Below are 17761 nucleotides of genomic sequence, written 5' to 3'. Positions count from 1 at the left end.
TGGGGAGGATCTTGTATTTCTGATACCGTTTCCAGCGTGTTGATGACTTCAGTGTTGTCCTTTTGCCCGGAGTTTGGGATGGGTCAGGACTGAAGCAAATTTAAATAAATAGAACAAGAACAAACAAGACAAGATGTATTTAAGAGGAGGAGGCTTAGACTGCGTATCGGGAATAAAACCCTTTGTTGGCAGTGTGTCGAGCTGACTTGGCGGAGAGATCTCGCAGCCTTCTCCCAGGAGATGCTGAAGATGCAACTGGACGCATGACAAAAGCCTGAAGGACAGGAGAGGAGTCATACGGCAGCTGCCGGTGTATGGCACGTAGCGGAGCTGTCTCCAAGCCCTCTCTGGGCTCGTGGCAGATGTGAGATGCTGGCCTGACCTTGGGAGGTCCCGAGCTCTGGGGCTTGGCAGCTTTGGACTCTCTTCTGGCCAGGAAGATGACGTCTCACATCTCACTGTCGTTTGCCTCAGCCTCTGGACCCGTATCTGCTTGGGACGAGATAACGATACCCATTTCTCAGGAGCTTTTTGAGGTCTACAGAGGAAAGAAATCACCGTAAAACCCTTGTATTTAAAGGGCTGGGGGAGAAAGCCTGGGGGAAACAACTTCCCTGATGTCATCGTCCTGTACTTTTGCAGAGCGTTTCCTGGGAAGAAGCGTACAGTACAACGAATGTGCAGCCTGCGCTTGCAGAGGATCTTGGATTATTGTTTATGGGTATTTGTGTCGTCCGCACGTGCAGAGAATCTGATGGGGTTTGAAGGGAGCCGAGCCTGGCCTTGTGCTGGTGTTCTGCCTGTGCCCAGCAACAGGCAGGGGCTCCAGCGCGGATCCACTGGGCACTGCCCGCAGGAGGAGCTGACCTCTCCTTCTTCCCTGGCTCTGGTTCCTGGGCCTTTTGGATCAAAGTTCCTTGCCATGGTCTTCAGTTTGCTCGAAGCACACTCATTTGCAGGCCATTATATGAACACATTATTAATTTTCTTTAAGACCAGGTACTTATCTTTGGTGCTCAGCTTCATAGCTCATTCCTCTCCTGCTCTCCCACACTGCTCTCCTGCTCTCCCACACTCATTCCCTGTTTCATCTCTGGTTGCCTTTGCTGGTCCACCAGACTGGGATCTCTCCACGTGCCCTCCAGTTGGGAACATGTGAACATATCAATACATCTTTCCCATAAGGTTGGAATCAATCTTCAAAGTCTCTTCCAGCTTACGATTCTATGATTCTAAGATGCACAGCAGCGTCCCCAGTTTGAATTATTTGGGCATGTTGTTGCATGATGGTTTAAGTAACTGTTCTTTGCTCTCTTCCCCAGGTCAACATGGATTTGTGGTTCTTTCTCCTTTTGCTTGGAAGTGGCCTGATAAGCGTAGGTGCTATCAACGTTACAACAGGTAAACTGTGCTCATTATCTCCTCTCTTTTGTCCCTAAACGATCTTTAGGATCAAAGGAGTAAGTGCTCACATGCTCAGTGACTTACTCCTTCTACCCTCCACTTAACTGGAATATTAAGTGTCAGAAAGAGGGCGATGGGCTGCAGATGCTCATAAATGGGACCTGCAGGTTCTACCTCTAGCAAATATTGATCCTCTCTTACAGGAACTCTAACCTTTTTACCTCCTCAATATCCTAGCAGCTATTCAAGTTACCTGTTTTTATAGGATGTGCATCACCATGTTGCGCAAAGAATTCTCTGTCCTGGACTCAGGATTTTTTGAGTGTTTTATCCTTGTACTTACAATCACACAAATCTCCAGCATCTAAACCCTCCGGTGTTGCAGAAAGGTATCTCATGGAGGTTCCCCTGTGCTTTCTTCTCTGACAGAGCCACCAACGACAGTGCCCACCTCCCGCAGGAGCTCCACCAAAGCTCCTACAGCAGGTCCTGAGGATGGGACTACAACAAGCGCAAACAGCCTCAACATTAGCACTCCAGTGACTGTTTCTACCATGGCATCAAAGCCACCTACAACCACAGCCACCAGGATGGCCCCCAACACCACCGCTGTTAGCCTCAACACCTCCACCCTGGGGACAACTGTGCCCATGACTCCAACCACCTCCCTGCTATCCAGTGTGACACCATCTGCTCCGCACACTGCTCTCCCCAGTACAGAAGTGGAGACGACAGAGAGGAATTTCAGTGCGACGGTCACAACACAAGAGACCTCTTCTGCAGCCCACAACGGTAGGCATCTCCTTCACCTCTTCTTCTCCAGGCCACCCTGCCTCCGAGCTTGTTTCTTTGCTCTTCTTTTTTTTATTTTCCTAAACAAAATGAAATGAACAGACACTTCGGGGCAAATTCCGCCGTGATATGAAATCATATAACTCCCTGAAGTGACCAGATCAGAAGAGATTTATCCTGCTGAAGGTTTGGGCCTCTTGCCAAGATGCTGGGGCACCAGAAACCCTCCTAGGATCTCGTTCCACTTTTGTCACAGATGAATTTCACCGCTATTTGTGGTTTCCGGAGTATGAAACAGGGCTAGTGCTGCACAGCTCCCAGGTGCTGGCTGAAAAGTCGATCCGTGTCAACGGATCTGTGTGGCCAACAGCAATAAATCACTCTGGATTGCCGCTCAGCTGCAGAGCTTGGGTGATCCAGACTGTTTCTGCATTTATTTGTATTTTTGGTAGCCACCGTGGGCTCAAGTAATGCTTTTTGGCACTGTGCAAGCACACACAACAAGGCAGTCCCTGTCCCAAAAGATTTAAGGCTTAGACTAGAGGTAGCCAACGAGGGGTGAGATCTAGCTCTTGGGGAAAGCTGGTAAGATGGCTCATTATCCAAAATTAGCCAAGCTGGGGATGAAAGATGATGTAGTAGGATGGCGCTGGCCCAACTGGTAGGGTAATCTGTATGCTCCACCTGATGGTTGCTAAACTGCTTGCAGACGCAAGCCGCACGTGATTTGGTCAACTGTCTGAAGGTGCTCTCTCTCCACCATGATGAGTACCAGGAGCAATGCAGTGAGACCTGCAGAGCAGAGTATTCCGTGTGCTGGATGTCTCACTCTTGCATTTTCTGGCACATCTGGTGATGGGGTGGATGCCTCATCCCTGGAAGTGTTCAAGGCCAGGCTGGATGGGGCTTTGAGCAACCTGGTGTAGTGAAAGATGTCCCCGCCCATGGCAGGCGGGTTGGACAAGATGATCTTTGAGGTCCCTTCCAACCCAAACCATTCTGTCATTCTATGCTTACGTTATCGGGGTTTTTTTTCCCATTACTTGGGCTCCTTTAATCTTTGAAAGGTCTAGATGAGCAAGAGTTGTCTCTATTGCCATCCTGTTCTCATTCCCGGCATCATAAAAGTGGTCCCTAAGAATGTAGTTTGGCTGCTCAATGTTAAGAGCAAAAATCAGGCAAAAAGAGGCTGAGGTGACCAGAAATCTTAGCTGATCTGTGACTCTTCAGCCATGCTTTGCCCATTGTTCCATCATTTGAGACCCAGCTTTGATACCACGTGCCTCTGAGTTGGAACAGTTACATAGCAGTGCCTGCCTTGGCGGTGTGGGATTTAATGGAAAAACAGGATGGGTAACTTGGTGGTGGATTAGAAAACACTGAAAGAAGAAGATCATGCTGGAGTTAATGCAGGGAGATGTCAAGTGTACATTCCTTAAGAGTAAATTTTTCAAGGGATATTGACTGTTAGGTATCTAAACCCCTCTCCACATCAGTGGGATATGCGTGCCCTCTTCCTCTGGGCGTCTTTGGAAACCACAGCCCGTGAAGCTCAGGTGAAGTTGTCTTTGCTACCGACATAGGAAGGGATGTGGCTGAAGGAAGTTTGCAACCCAACTTTCTTAGTGTCTTACCATCCCTGAGCTCATCCAGCTTCCTTTCAAACACAAATCCTCAAGGCTTTTTTGCAGAGTGAAGGAGTCCAGAGTAACCTTAGATACCTGCACAATGCAAGTTTGGAAGAAACATAGCCTTCAAAAGGAAGTGGTGGAGGCAAAGCCTTAAGTACTGCTAAGATCTGGGTTCTGTAATACAACAGGGGACTGAATTTATAATTTCTGTGTCTTTGCTACTTTTCTTATGATTTGGATTGCTGGTTTTGGTGAACTCCCTTGGTGTACGCTATGACACGTTGGTCATTGCACCATCAAAGCCAGATGTGGCTTCTGACTTCATGTCAATCTCTAGAACAGCCAACCAAACCTGATTCATTCTTTATTTCAAGTAATTTGTCAAGGAGCAAGATTAGTTTTAGAGCTGCCCTTGCCATTAATCTTACCAGGAAATTTGGATATTAGTCATGGAAGAATCAAGTGGTGCTCAAGAGAGGGACAGGGGCAGAAGGCGCCGCGTGAATTACATGTTGTACAGGCAGTTCCTACTTCTCCAAACCTACCAGGATTGTCCTCAACTCCGTGCTGCTGCTCTTCACACATAAAACAGAGGTGTGGGGTGCCTGTGCCTGCAGCGTTGCAGCAGGAGAACTGGGCTGTGCTCTCAGCATCACAGGTTTGTTCTGGTTTCCTCTAGGTGAGACGTCCAAAACAGCGGGTAGAGCCTTTCCTTGGATGCTTATCATCCCCATCCCTGAGCCCAGCTGCTCTTAATTGAACTCTTGGCTCAGCCACTCTTTTAAAATTATGCACGAGTGTTATCTCTTAATATTTAAGTGCTAATGAATTACACCAGTGACTCGCTGGTTATAGGGTTAAACCGACTGCGTTATCGATTAAGAGCAGGGAGTCGTGTTTAGCAATGTTATAGCTTGGCTTCAGCTCCCTGCTCTGCTGATAAAAGGCTGGGGGTTTCCTTTTTCCTTGTTACTAAGTGAGGGCTGAAATTCCCGTTAACACCCTGGCTTTTGTAGCTGGTGTGTTAAAGGAAAGAATTACAAAAAGATGCTGAGAGTTACGAAATTTGTCACTGTCTTGGTCTTTGATCCTTCCTGACTTATTAAAATGTGTATTGCTTTGTCACTAAGAGACTTTTGTTTTCTTTTTCTGCAGGTAACTCTGACAGAAGAGGTAAGAATTTTTTATTTCATTGCTCTTTCGTCAAGCCCTCAGTAGAAACATTTCCAGAAGTATTCTGCTATTAGACAGCTCTCCTTATGAACTCGCTTTTACAAAGGCCATCGAGCTCTTCGGAAGAGCTGGTGACACAGCGATACCTTATTGATACCTTAATTTTTTGTTGAGCTCTTCTTTTTGAAAATAAGCAATTCGGTACCAATTTGTACGTGTCCTATTAGATACGACGAGTTCCTGCTGAATGCTCTGAAAATACCAGCGTTACCGTCCCTAGAGTTGGATGACCAAGATCTGAGAAGCCATTCAAGCAATTTCCTTCTTTTTTTTGCTTATGAATTGTCTTTATTGACTGTGACTTACCCTATTTGATCCAGACCCATTCTGCAAATGATGGGAATAATTATCGTTCTCAATTCTGTTGGCAAGCAGTAGCACAAATCCATTTCTTGTAACGTAATAGCACTTAGGTGCATTTTTCCATCTCTTCAATTCTGAGAACTGGCGTCGCTACCAGAATATTTGCAGTTACTCATTGCTTTGGCAGTATGGGAGCGGGTAGAGCGGCGATACAGCCGGTCTGGTTGCTACCTACAGAAACACACTTCCTCTGTGTGTTTTCATCATTGCTCTGATGGGTGCTTCAGTTTTGTAAACTCCACGACAATCTGCTTTGCACTGCTTGGTGTGCCAAACCCGCACCGTCCTGCTGATGGTATGGAGGAAAAGACAGATGCTCTGCCATAGTTACTGTCAGTACACATTTGCACAGAGGAAATAAAAGGGATGCAGGTCCGAGGGAATTCGTTTAAAATAATGGCTAAGGTGGTGTAGAAATATTCTGCCTTATTGCTTTGGACCTGGCGTGGCTTAAGTGTTGTTTTGTACCATCTCTGCCATTGTTCATCCCTGCTCCTGAGAGCACAGAAACGAAAAATAGGGGAAAATCTGACTTGCTAATGATATTAATATTGCTAATATTAACATTACCGTTAATATTAATCAAGTAATTAATATAATAGAATTATAGAATCATAGAATGGTTTGGGTTGGAAAGGACCTTCAAGATCATCTAGTTCCAACCCCCCTGCCATGGGCAGGGACACCTTCCACTACACCAGGTTGCTCAAAGTCTCATCCAACCTGTCCTTGAACACCTCCAAGGATGGGGCAGCCACAACTTCTCTGGGCAACCTGTTCCACTGCCTCACCACCCTCATTGTAAAAAATTTCTTCCTTATCTCTAACTTAAATCTCCCCTCTTTCAGTCTAAAGACATTGCCCCGTGTCCTGTCACTACACGCCCTTGTCAAAAGCCCCTCTCCAGCTTTCTTGTAGCCCCTTTAGGTACTGGAAGGCTGCTAGAAGGTCTCCCTGGAGCCTTCTCTTCTCCAGGCTGAACAGTCCCAACTCTTTCAGCCTGTCTCCATAGCAGAGGTGCTCCAGCTCTTGGATCATCTTCATGGCCCTCCTCTGGACCTGCTCCAACAGCTCCATGTCCTTCTTGTGTTGAGGACTCAACAAGTAAATATTTGCCAAGTCCTGTGACTTGGAGGATTATTCTGGGGGGATATTTGCAATGATATTGCAAAATTAAAAGCTTTCCTAACAAAATGTTGTTTGAGGGTTATTTTAAAGATGAGAAGCAGAAAACTACTCTTTATCCAAATTAGTGAAAACCTTCTGCCTCTTGTTGCTGGCACTCGTGCTATCACATGAAAATACCCACTGTGGCGTATCTCAACCACTAGGTACACTTTGACAAGTGATTATTTACAACTCTTGCAGGAAAGAAGTAGCCTTTTTGTTTCCATCCCCCTCCCAAATCGGCGTTGGCAGAAGAGATCTTCCTCAGCTCTGGCGCTGTTGGGTGATGGAGCTGCCCACGCTGGAGAGTTGGTGCCGAGCAGGGCAGTGTGGAAGGATGTTTGCAGGTGTCTCTGCTCACCCTGTTCTTCTGATTTGGGGTCAGAAGGGAATTTTTCCTGATGTCAGACTGATGGAAATTAGTGGTTTGCCTTTCCCAGCAGCATCCAACTCTCGCAGCGTCTGCAAGTCCTTCCCCATCCCCTTTTAGCGATCGTGGCCTTTTCAGGCATCCGTAAGCTCTTCCTGTGCTACAGCTGCTAATGAGATGGTTTAATCCTTCGCAAGCCTGGAAGGGAGAGGCCAACTCAGGAGTCCCTGGCAGGCTCACTAAAGAGTCCAGCCTGCTTTTCCCCAGGGGGAAGAAAATAAAGCTGCACAAATATTTATGACTTTACCTGTTCAAGGAGTGCTTTCGTGCTTCAGGCTCAAGCTCCATGTCTGAGACAGCCGTGGGGATGTATCAGCAAGACAGATCCCTTCCAGGTGGGGCAGTGTGGATGAGAAGTGCTTCACCTTCCCCTGCTCTGTGCCTAGAGTTGGTACAGTGGATAAAGTGGTCATTTCAGTAAGCAGAAAACCCTGGTCATGGGCAGGAGAGACGCTAATGCCTCCTCGTGTACCACCTCCTGAAGGGATCACCCAATAGTGCACCATAGAATGTCAGAATGGTTTGGGTTGGAAGGGCCTTTTAAAGATCATCTAGTCCAACCCCCCTGCAATGAGCAGGGACACCTTCCACTAGATCAGATTGCTCAAAGCCCCGTCCAACCTGGCCTTGAATGTTTCAAGGGATGGGGCATCCAGCACCTCTCTGGGCAACATCGTCCAGTGTTTCACCACCCTCAGCGTAAAAATTTTTCTCTTTATATCCACTCTGAATCTCCCCTCTTTCACTTTAAAACTCTCACCCCTTATCCTGTCACGACAGGTCCTACTGAAAATCTGTCCTCATCTTTCTTATAAGCCCACTTTAGGTACTGGAATGCCACTAGAAGGTCTCCCCGGAGCCTTCTCTTCTCCAGGCTGGAAAACCCCAACTCTCTCAGCCTGTCTTCATAGCAGAGGTGCTCCAGCCCTCGGATCATCTTTGTGGCCTCCTCTGGACCCGCTCCAACAGCTCCATGTCCTTCTTCCACTGGGGGCACCAGAGCTGAATGCAGTACTGCAGGTGGGGTCTCACGAGAGCAGAGCAGAGGGGCAGAATTCCCTCCGTCGACCTGCTGCCCACGCTGCTTTGGATGCAGCCCAGGATATGGTTGCCTTTCTGGGCTGCAAGCACCCATTAGTGGCTCAGGTCCAATTTTTCTCCCACCAGGATCCCAAGTCTTTCTCCTCAAGGCTGCTCTTGATCCCTTCATCCCCCAGTCTGTGCTGTTACTGGGGATTCCTCCAGCCCTGGTGTAGGACCTTGCACTTGGCCTTGTTGAACTTCGTGAGGTTCACATGGACACAGAAAGAGACATACCTATCTTCCAGAAAGGCTTCCAGGCATGGTTTGAAGAAGGAAAGCAATAAACCCTCTCCTATTTCCCTGTAGATGGGTAGAAATAACGTGTCCCTATCTTGCCAGGATTGACAGAAAGCAGAGAGACCTGATGCTCAGGAGGATCCTCTGGCTCTAAAGCATGACTCTGCTTGTTGCATACTTTTCGCAACGCTCCTCACTGCCATGGTAGCACCTTGTAGGAGATGGGGCCAGAGGACCACTGTGCCGAGCAGCGTACAATGACAGTCAGGCCTTGTCATGAGCAAAGCGTGCAATGCAGTCCTGAGGGAGTAATTTAAGGTGTTTTGTGAATAAACTCTGGTTTATCCTGAGCCACGGTGTCTGGGGTGGCTTCTTCTTCCACCTCCCAAATACAACCAGGAAGGAAATACTGCAGGAAAACAAACAGAGGTTGCATCACGGATCTGCTCCTGCAGGCTCTTCGTGACGTTTGCAAGCAACGCAGCTGGTCTGTGATTTAAACTCTGCGTGGAATCTAAGAGAAAAGATTTAAACTCTTGCTTCTGCTCTGCTCTCCTTCTGCACCCACTTTGTAGGATTTGCTTTTCCAGGAGCTCCACATCTTGTGTGCTGGAGGTTTTATTTAAGAAATATTGACCCTACGTCTTTGCTTCTGTTTCTTTTACCCTCATTTTTTTTCGCTTATGATCCTGTAGTTTCTGGTCTGCTCGATTTGACTCAAGTTTTGTGGGCAGGCATTGACAGCAATGAGCGAAGAGGGCTGCTCAGCCCTGTCCCTCTCTGCCAGGCAGCTGCACCGGAGTTTGCATGATGTATATGGGACAGCCTATAGACCCCTATATAGCACCTCTACCTACAGTTGGAGACATGCTCTCCAGCATCAGAAGATGGTTTGCTGACTCCTCAGAGGTGCTAGGACAAGATTTAAGCATCCTGATACCTTCCAGCCTCTGGACCGAGGTGGGTGCTCGAGCACTGCAGGTCTATGGAAGCAGAGGATTGAGTCCTTGTCCCTTCTCCAAGCAAATTGCAAGTGTGAAATCTCCAGGGCCAAGGCTCAAGCAGGACAGGAGCTGTGGGGGGGTTGACACCGTTTACCAGGGCTGGCTGGGGAAGGAGGGACCAGCTGAGGACCTCCCAGCTTGTTTCTTGCCTGGGCTTTACTGGGTGGGCCGGGCAGCATGCCGACGGTTAGCGGCCGCGGTGGAAAAGCTCTAACTCATCCAGCCAGATGTGTTGAAAGAACGGCTGAAAAAAAAAAACACAAAAAAAAAACCCCAAACCCCCACGCTCCCTGCATCCTGCTGCCAGAGGAACCCCTGCCGAAACCCCTGCCCATAAATCACGTCTCCTGCCAACCGGTGCTGCCGCAGTGGCCCCTGCCTGGCTCAGCACCGGTTAGGCTGAGCTTAGCTCTAGCCAAGGTGGGAGAAATGGTTCAACGATCCGTGCTGGGGGCACAGCACTGCGGGCTTTGTCACCTTCTCCTCCTCCAGCCAGGATCGTGATGATGGTTATGGTCGGAAGTCTCAAGGGGAAGCATGTTAGAGGAGAGGCAAGGGCCGGCTGTGGTTGGTGGCTGTGGTTGGGCTCAGATGCTCTGTGGTTGCTTTGTCTTCCTGGCCTTGCTTTTGGAGAGCCTCGCGATGGGTAGTGCTAAGGCTCAAGCAACTACCGAGCGTGCAGGAGGCAGAAATGCCTCCCAAGAAATTCCATGTCTTTTTACTGCTGGTGGAGATGCTGACACAGGAGGACAGTAGATGGAAAGAACAAAGACGTGCAAGACTGGGAGGTTTTCATGGTTTTATTTGCAATACCGGGTCATTGCCTTCAAAAATCATCTTGTGATTGGAATAACATTTCCAGACGTCGCGACCACAGAGGGACAAATGCAGAAATATAACCAGAGTGCCCTTCGGTAGTTCGGTAGACAGAGACGGACAAAATAAATCCCGCCTAAGAAAATCTGGCTGAAGTTGCTGAGAAATGCGGAGCAGGAATCCTGCTCTGACTGGGAAATAGGTGCACAGAAGGTGGAAAGCGGGGGTCATGCCTTGCAGTCTCAGATAGCCGAGGCATGTAGACATGGTGCAGTGACCCATACAGATGGAGCGAGCTGATGGAAAATGAAAATACCCCCAGCTGGCATTGCTGGCATCCACATTTATCTGAAAAAATGCCCTCCAGGGCCATTTTCCTATCTGGTTAGCGTTGCTTGACTTCCAACCCCATCTGGGTAATTTTCTTGCGCCAACCACTGTTTCACTGACCTCCAGGACAAGTTACAAACAGCTTATTTAAAAAAAATAAAACCTGTTGTGGGTCCCAGAGGATGGGCATGTTTGAGACGTGGCTAATCTAGGCATGTTTGCAAGGGGATTGTGAGGTGCCTGCCCTTGAGAAGCGTCTGCAAGGGAACGAACAATGAAGCCAACCAAATTAGTTCAGACTTGGTGGCCTTGCGGTGCAGACGTGCGTGGTGGGTTGTCTGACATCACCCCCTCTCTAAACACAATATTTCCAGGAAGGAAAGAATGGGGTTGGACTCGATGATCTTTGGAGGTCCCTTCCAACCCAAACTATTCTATGATTCTATGAAAGAAGACCCAGCAGGAGTCACCTCTCTGTGATGAGCCAGACAGATGATAAGTAGCTCAGTAGCCCTGAACCTTTGCAGCAAACCTCAGCCTGAAGGTGTTCAAAGCCCACGTACAGTGTGAAGCATCACCCTCTTGTCCTATTTGACAAGGAACTGGAAGCAAAATCGTGACCATTTTACAAGTGTAGCATCTATGGGATCTTACAAAGGCCACAGCTTTCATCTGTTTTAATACAAGGTTCCTTATCATATTATACCAAACTCATGGACCTGTTGGAAACTTCTTGTGTGGATCCTAGTATCTCAGGCAGAAGACTTTGTGGTGACAGAGCAAACTTCTACCGGTGGCTGGTGGGCCACCATGGGCACGTTCAGTCGTGCAGAAGAAGCCCCTAAAATAGCCCCCTCACAACTTTCTCAGTTACTGTCTTCATCTGCAAGGTCACAAGTTCACAGTGAACAACTCTGAGAGGAGGTTGAGTTGCTTGGAATAGTGGTTACAGGTTTTAATCTAACCTTGGAGTATCTGAGATACCTGGTGCTCGCTCAGGTCATGTGTCTGTCTCCACTGGAGACTGGAGAAACGTAACCTTACTCAATACTTATTTTTATTATTATTATTGTCATTTTTATTTCGCAAGCAGAAATTGAAGCACTCTGCCCTGTTAAATGATGACAATGGATGTTTTCCGATGGTGATAACCACACCTTTCTTTTCCTATTGCAGATGAGACTCCAATTATAGCTGTGATGGTGGCCCTGTCTTCCCTTCTCGTCATAGTATTTATTATTATTGTGCTGTACATGTTAAGGTAAGAGATGCTTTAATGCTGACTTCCCTTGTTTGGCAGAAATTAATTGCTGAATGATCAGAAATAAGCCTTTTGTGCTGTTTCCTAAGCTAAAGGCTGACACAGCCAGTGGCTTAAAAAGAAACCTGTAAGGATAACGAAAACGGTGTTTGTGGTTATCTAGTAAATGATGCTTTTTCCTTCCTCTATAAAGCTGATCCTCATGTGGGGTAATGCCTGTTCTGCTGCTGGAAATGCTGTATTTGGTGGGACAGATTAAACTGAAGTCCTATCAGTGCAGCTAAAAAGCAGCTGAGGTTTCCTTGCAAGGCCAAGGGTGTTGGATTGGGTAACCCAGGGAAGCTGAGCACAGCCCTTGAGCCGGAAAGTCTTTTGCATGTATAACCGAGGACGTTATTCCTGGATTGCCATCTTGATATCGAACGTTATCCAGCATCCAGAGCCAAGCTCAGCCTTGGGTACCGAACCTGCACGTTGTGCCCGTGCATCTTCCACTGCAAGGTGGCACTGACTGGATCTCGTTAGGAGCATTAGGTGAAGCTGTAGCTGGAACTGTAACCTAACAGAGCCTTTTTAGGTCCATTTTTAAAAAATCCAAGCATCTAGGCTGCATTCCCAGCTCCTGAGCACAGATCTGCTCAGCTAGGAGAGGGTGTTTCTTCACCTGCAGTAAACATTTTAATTTACTCAACAATTTGGTGATTAAATAAGTACGGAAAAAAAAAAAAAAAAGAAAAAGCTCTCTCCTTAGCAGTGGAAAAATTCCCTTCATCTCCTGGCTCCAGGCCTGCCCTCGCAGCGGTGAACTTGATGAGAATTTTGCCTCGGGAATTCAGCAACAGCAGAGTTTGAGTCCTCCCCACCTGGCTTCCAGCCCTTAAAAAAAGAGTTTCTGTTCGCTGCTGCCTGCCCAGTGATTCAGCAAAACCCGTAACTTCAGGCAAACGGAGTGTAAGCATCTGCTTCAAGTTAAAAGCACATGGAGAAGGGCTTTGCTGCAGAAGGACAGATCAACCTGGGGTTTATGTGCTCTGCTGAATCAGCCTGCGGAGCAGGAACCCCTTGGGGTGTCCTTCGTCAAAGCAGCCTTAAAAAGGCTTCTCCTCTTGGCTTTCAACTTGCTCTGGTCTCCTGCAGCCTTTCCAGACATGATCAGTTAGAAGTTATGCCCGTAGGCAGGATTTTAAAGGTCCCGTAGCCTCTTGGACCCACCAGCTGGTTCATCAAGCCATAAGAAAGCGAGGAAAGCCCTTTGTGGCTGCATCTCTCATCCAGAAGGTAACCTGGGCTTCTTGGTGGGTATCTACTGATGTTCCCCACTCCCTTGTCTTCTGTAGGTTCAAGAAATACAAGCAAGCAGGGAGTCACTCCAACTCCTTTCGATTGTCCAACGGACGGACGGATGACGCAGGTGAGGCCCGCGTCGGTGCGACACGGAGAGCAAAAATGCATCTCGCAGAAGGAATAAGCTTTGTTCAGATCAAAATAGGTCAATGCAAACATTCCTCAGAGTAACAACGGAATATTTTAGGGTTGGGTTTTTTTTCTCCTCCCACTTGGAATTGCCCCAAGTTAGCTAGTGAAATAACCAGCAATTCTCCTAAAAATTGTAAAAATTACAAAAATGTTATAAAACTCTCAAAGTGGCAAAACCAGGTTTGGTTTCTGCCCGCCAGGGTGGCTTGCTGGGCAGTGCAGAGCTACCCAGGTTGGTCTGGTAGCTGTTCCACCTTTCCCGTTCCTTCCAACACAGCAGTGAGACACATGCGACTTGTTGGGCATGTGGCCAGTGTTATACCCAGTGGCATCTTTTACTGGCCATCTTGAATGGAAAAGGGAACACGCTCACCGAATACTGGTTTGCAGAGGTGGTTTGCTGGAAATGTGTAAAAAGGAAAATGAAGATTGTGTTCTCTTTAAGTATGGTCTTGGAAGGGCGTAGGAAGGCAGTCCTGAGTGTATATTTATGTTATTCCTGGTGGGAATAATATAAATATTGTACATTAGGATAAATATAAATACAGCAGAATAATATAAATATTATACACCAGCAGACAGACCTCTGTAAAAGTCCAGGAAAGCCCATGGATGCGGCACTGTCACAGCCTGAGCCCGGTGCAATGACAACACCTGGGGACTCAGTGGGCTGGATGCCATGGCTTTGTTCTCCCATCTTATATTTTTGTAGGAAAGTATTTTTTCATCTGCATTTTTATTTGTTTCTTGTTCTGAGCTTTCTCTGTTTACCATAATTTTGACAAACGTTCATAGAATGAAAAGTTGCTTCCCAGCTTTCATTCCAGAGACAAAATGTTTGCCCTCGAGTGGTTAATATTAAAATGGGTATCCATTTCCAACACTGAACTACTCAAAGTTCCCCTTGAGTTTTCACAATATCTCTTCGACTCAAATAAGAACCTTTTTTTAAAAAAAACACATCTTTGGGAAAGAATTAAATATCCTTCTACCCTTTCAAATTAGGATGACGACTGATTAAAACTCTCATGCAGATCTTCATACTAACTGTAGGCACCAAACTAACATTTCTGAGACAACGCAGGGAATACATTGTTTTCTAATTTATAAAAACCTTTTTGGACCTCTTAAAGACACATAAAGGCAATTTTAGTGTCTTGTGCAAGCCTGCTGTAATATCTAAGCTCTTCTCTCCCTGAGCTTGTCTTGCTTTCTGGCTTTGAGCTAGAGGTGCTCGTTGAGGGTCTGAAGTTGGGCATCTCCATCCATATGTAGGTACCAAAGTAAGAGCTGAAGAGGAACCACCACCTCTTAGCTCAGTTCAGATCCTTTTTCTGAGCTCTGTCCACATAAACCAAACACCTTCGGAGCAAGTGCTAACTTAAAACCAGCTCTTTTTTTTTTTATGTTGGCAGCTAAGACCTTCCCTAGCCAAGTTTTACATCGCTGTAAGTGAAGGTGTGAACTTCATAAACTGTCAGTTATGTTGATATAACCCTCACGTGGCCTTCCTTGACTTTGCTAAGGAACCACAAGCAAAAGCTACCTTTGCTGTGTCCACCTGGGAGTTATGTCATGGTGATGGTGCCAAACCTTCCACGTGAGTGAGAGTGAAGTCCAAATTCAAAGTGAGCTTGTCTTCATCCCCTAGCATTGATGACTTGGTCCTCATTGCCCCGTCCTGCCTCTACGATAGCATAAAGCATGATCCCAGGGTGTTGAAAGTTTCACATTATTACAGAATCATAGAACCATAAAATTGTTTAGTTTGGAAAAGACCCTTAAGATCATCGAGTCCAACCGTAAACCCAGCACTGCCAAGCCCACCACTAAACCATGGCCCTCAGCGCCACATCTACACATCTTTTAAATACCTCCAGGGATGGTGACTCCACCACTTCCCTGGGCAGCCTCTTCCAATGCTTCACAACCCTTTTGGGGAAGAAATTTTTCCTCATATCTGATCTGAACCTCCCATGGCACAACTTGAGGCTGTTTCCTCTTGTCCCGTTGCTTGTTGCTTGAGAGAAGAGACCGACCCCCACCTCGCTACAACCTCCTTTCAGATAGTTGTAGAGAGCGAGAAGGTCTCCTCTGAGCCTCCTTATCTCCCAGATAAACAAGCCCAGTTCCCTCAGCTGCTCCCCATAACACTTGTGCTCCAGACCCTTCACCAGCTTCGTTGCCCTTCTCTAGACACGCTCCAGCACCTCCATGTCTTTCTTGTAGTGAGGGGCCCAAAACTGAACACAGGATTTGAAGTGCTGCTTCAGCAGTGCCACGTCCCTAGTCCTGCTGGCCATGCTGTTTCTGATACAAGCCAGGATACTATTGGCCTCCTTGGCCACCTGGGCACACTGCTGGCTCATATCCAGCCGGCTGTTGACCATCACCCCAGGTCCTTTTCCACTGGGCAGCTTTCCAGCCACTCCTCCCCAAGCCTATAGTGTTGCGTGAGGTTGTTTGACTTGGTCCTCATTGCCCTGTCCTGCCTCTACAACAGCATAAAGCTCAACCACAAGGTGCTGAAAGAGTTTCACATTATCATAGCATCCCTAAATTTTCGTTCAGCCTCCTCAGGAAAAACAAAAGGCCTGAAAGTGTTCAAGGTTGGGTTGGATGAGGCTTTGAGCAACCAGGTCTAGTGGAAGATGTCCCTGCCCATGGCAGGGGGTTTGGAATTAGATGATCTTGAAGGTCCTTTCCAACCCAAACCATTCTTTGATTCTATGAAAATCCAGGGTAGTGATGATGTGAGGTGGCCCTAAAAGTGGAAAGCCCGGAGTGTGTGAGGTCCCTGTGCCTACCTGAGCACGGATGAGTGCCAGGTACAGGGAGCAGCTGGGTGGGCACCTCTGATTCATGGGTGTCATTGCAGAGCCTCAGAGCATGCCGCTGCTCGCCCGCTCCCCCAGCACCAACCGGAAATACCCACCCCTGCCTGTGGATAAGCTGGAAGAGGAGATCAACCGCCGGATGGCAGATGACAACAAGCTCTTTCGGGAGGAATTCAATGTGAGTGCCTTTGCTTCTTGCCCTGAAATCCCACAGGCTGCTCTCGGCATCGGGCTTACAACACACAGTGGGGAAAAACCAACTCGGGGTAACTGAGGCAATAAAATAATGGTACTGGTGCTGGATGCCGTGCTTCAGAAGAGCTTATCTGGGAGCTTCATGGAGGGATTGATGGTCCTCAGGGATTTCTCAAAGGGCTGAGAGGTGAGAGGACTGATTCTGGTCCTAAATCTGCTGTGATGGTGGGCAAGCTGCTGCCTCTCACGTTCACTACAGAAAGCATTGGTTTTCTAGCAAGCAGCACTACGGGGTTACATTTTTCTGGGTTCGGGAAGTGTCCTGGATGTCTTGGGGTCTTCCAGAGCTTCCCTGCCTGCTGCTTTCCTCTCAAGCTCTGCCTCCCTCCTCCCAATCCTCGTGGCTTAAATTCACAAACAGCCAAAACAAGACCTCTGACAGAGAAACAGAAATGACCCCATCTGTTTCAGTGAGCTGTTAACCCTGAAACAGAATTATGACAATTTGTGGGACAACAGTTGGCCTTCAGCAGTGAGTAATAATTCAAGTATTATGCTGGAGCATCTCTTCTGAGATGGCGACAACCTCCTCTTGACATTACTGAGCTCTGCAGCTTCTTGTGATGATAAACCCATTTCACCTTGGGAATACAAAAATAAGCAGAGCAGCACTGAGGTAGGGGACAAAGTTAAATAACGAGCTGGAGTATCGCAGCATGTAACGTGGGAGCTGCTGAACTACCTGGATTCTCCATCAGCCTAATTAATGAAAGAAAACCCCCTGTTGATCTGGTCGTCTGCACTACAAAGGTGTCGTCTGAAAATACCTAAAGCCTTAGGTCCAAGGCATGATATGGCAATATGAGGATGATGAGAAGATTAAAAAAAAGCCACTCGACTTTCTCCAGCTGTTGCACAACTTGATACCCTTCCTGGCCACACTTTGGTGAAACCAAATAGGTGCAATGAATGCCCGGGGAGGGGGATTTTTTGGGTTATAAATACTCAATTGCCTTGAAGACTTCCGTTGTGAAGCACGTCTGTCCTGTCAGCTGGGGGAAGGGATGGTGAATACCTCCAATACATTCTCATCCTCTTCGCTATCCAAAGAGGATATGGAATAACAGTGCTGGGAAAGCACCTCCTCTGCTCGACCAGAACAATATCGCCTGTGACCACAGCAGCACCCAACCCAAAGGTCCCTAGCACTGCTGGATGAAGAATAACTCCCTGTATGGGTGCTCCTTCCCATCGCTGGGTGTGCTGGGGCAATGGGGGCTTTAATCGGGTCACCATTAACATCACTGTTAACGGAGGAAATATCAGTAGGAGCCTCAGTGGGCAGAAATGAGCTCCTTGATCGCGGGGCTGCTGGGTTTGGTGTTGGAGGCTTTGCTGCCACCTCGTGTTCATGGGTCCTGAGATTCCAGATACCACATTTCAGAAAGGATTTGCTCTCTCTGGTCCAGCCCAGGCGATTTAAAAGGCCACCTTAAGCTCGA

General features: G+C 47.5%; 1 protein-coding gene across 1 annotated transcript in view; it reads left to right on the top strand.

The window, feature by feature from the left end:
* PTPRA (protein tyrosine phosphatase receptor type A) overlaps window positions 1-17761 on the top strand; it is a 141271-nt gene that overhangs the window by 110033 nt on the left and 13477 nt on the right. The window contains exons 4-9 of the mRNA XM_086612573.1: window positions 1323-1401; window positions 1834-2196; window positions 4983-5000; window positions 11667-11751; window positions 13089-13162; window positions 16106-16242. Of these exons, the coding sequence (XP_086468699.1) occupies window positions 1323-1401; window positions 1834-2196; window positions 4983-5000; window positions 11667-11751; window positions 13089-13162; window positions 16106-16242 (756 nt within the window). The remainder of the gene's footprint in view (window positions 1-1322; window positions 1402-1833; window positions 2197-4982; window positions 5001-11666; window positions 11752-13088; window positions 13163-16105; window positions 16243-17761) is intronic.

Source organism: Tauraco erythrolophus, chromosome 5, assembly GCF_009769465.1.
Source record: "Tauraco erythrolophus isolate bTauEry1 chromosome 5, bTauEry1.pri, whole genome shotgun sequence".
Classification (NCBI taxonomy): Eukaryota; Metazoa; Chordata; class Aves; order Musophagiformes; family Musophagidae; genus Tauraco; species Tauraco erythrolophus.
Note: the sequence above shows the minus strand (reverse complement) of the source record. Positions and strands in the feature narration are given on the sequence as shown.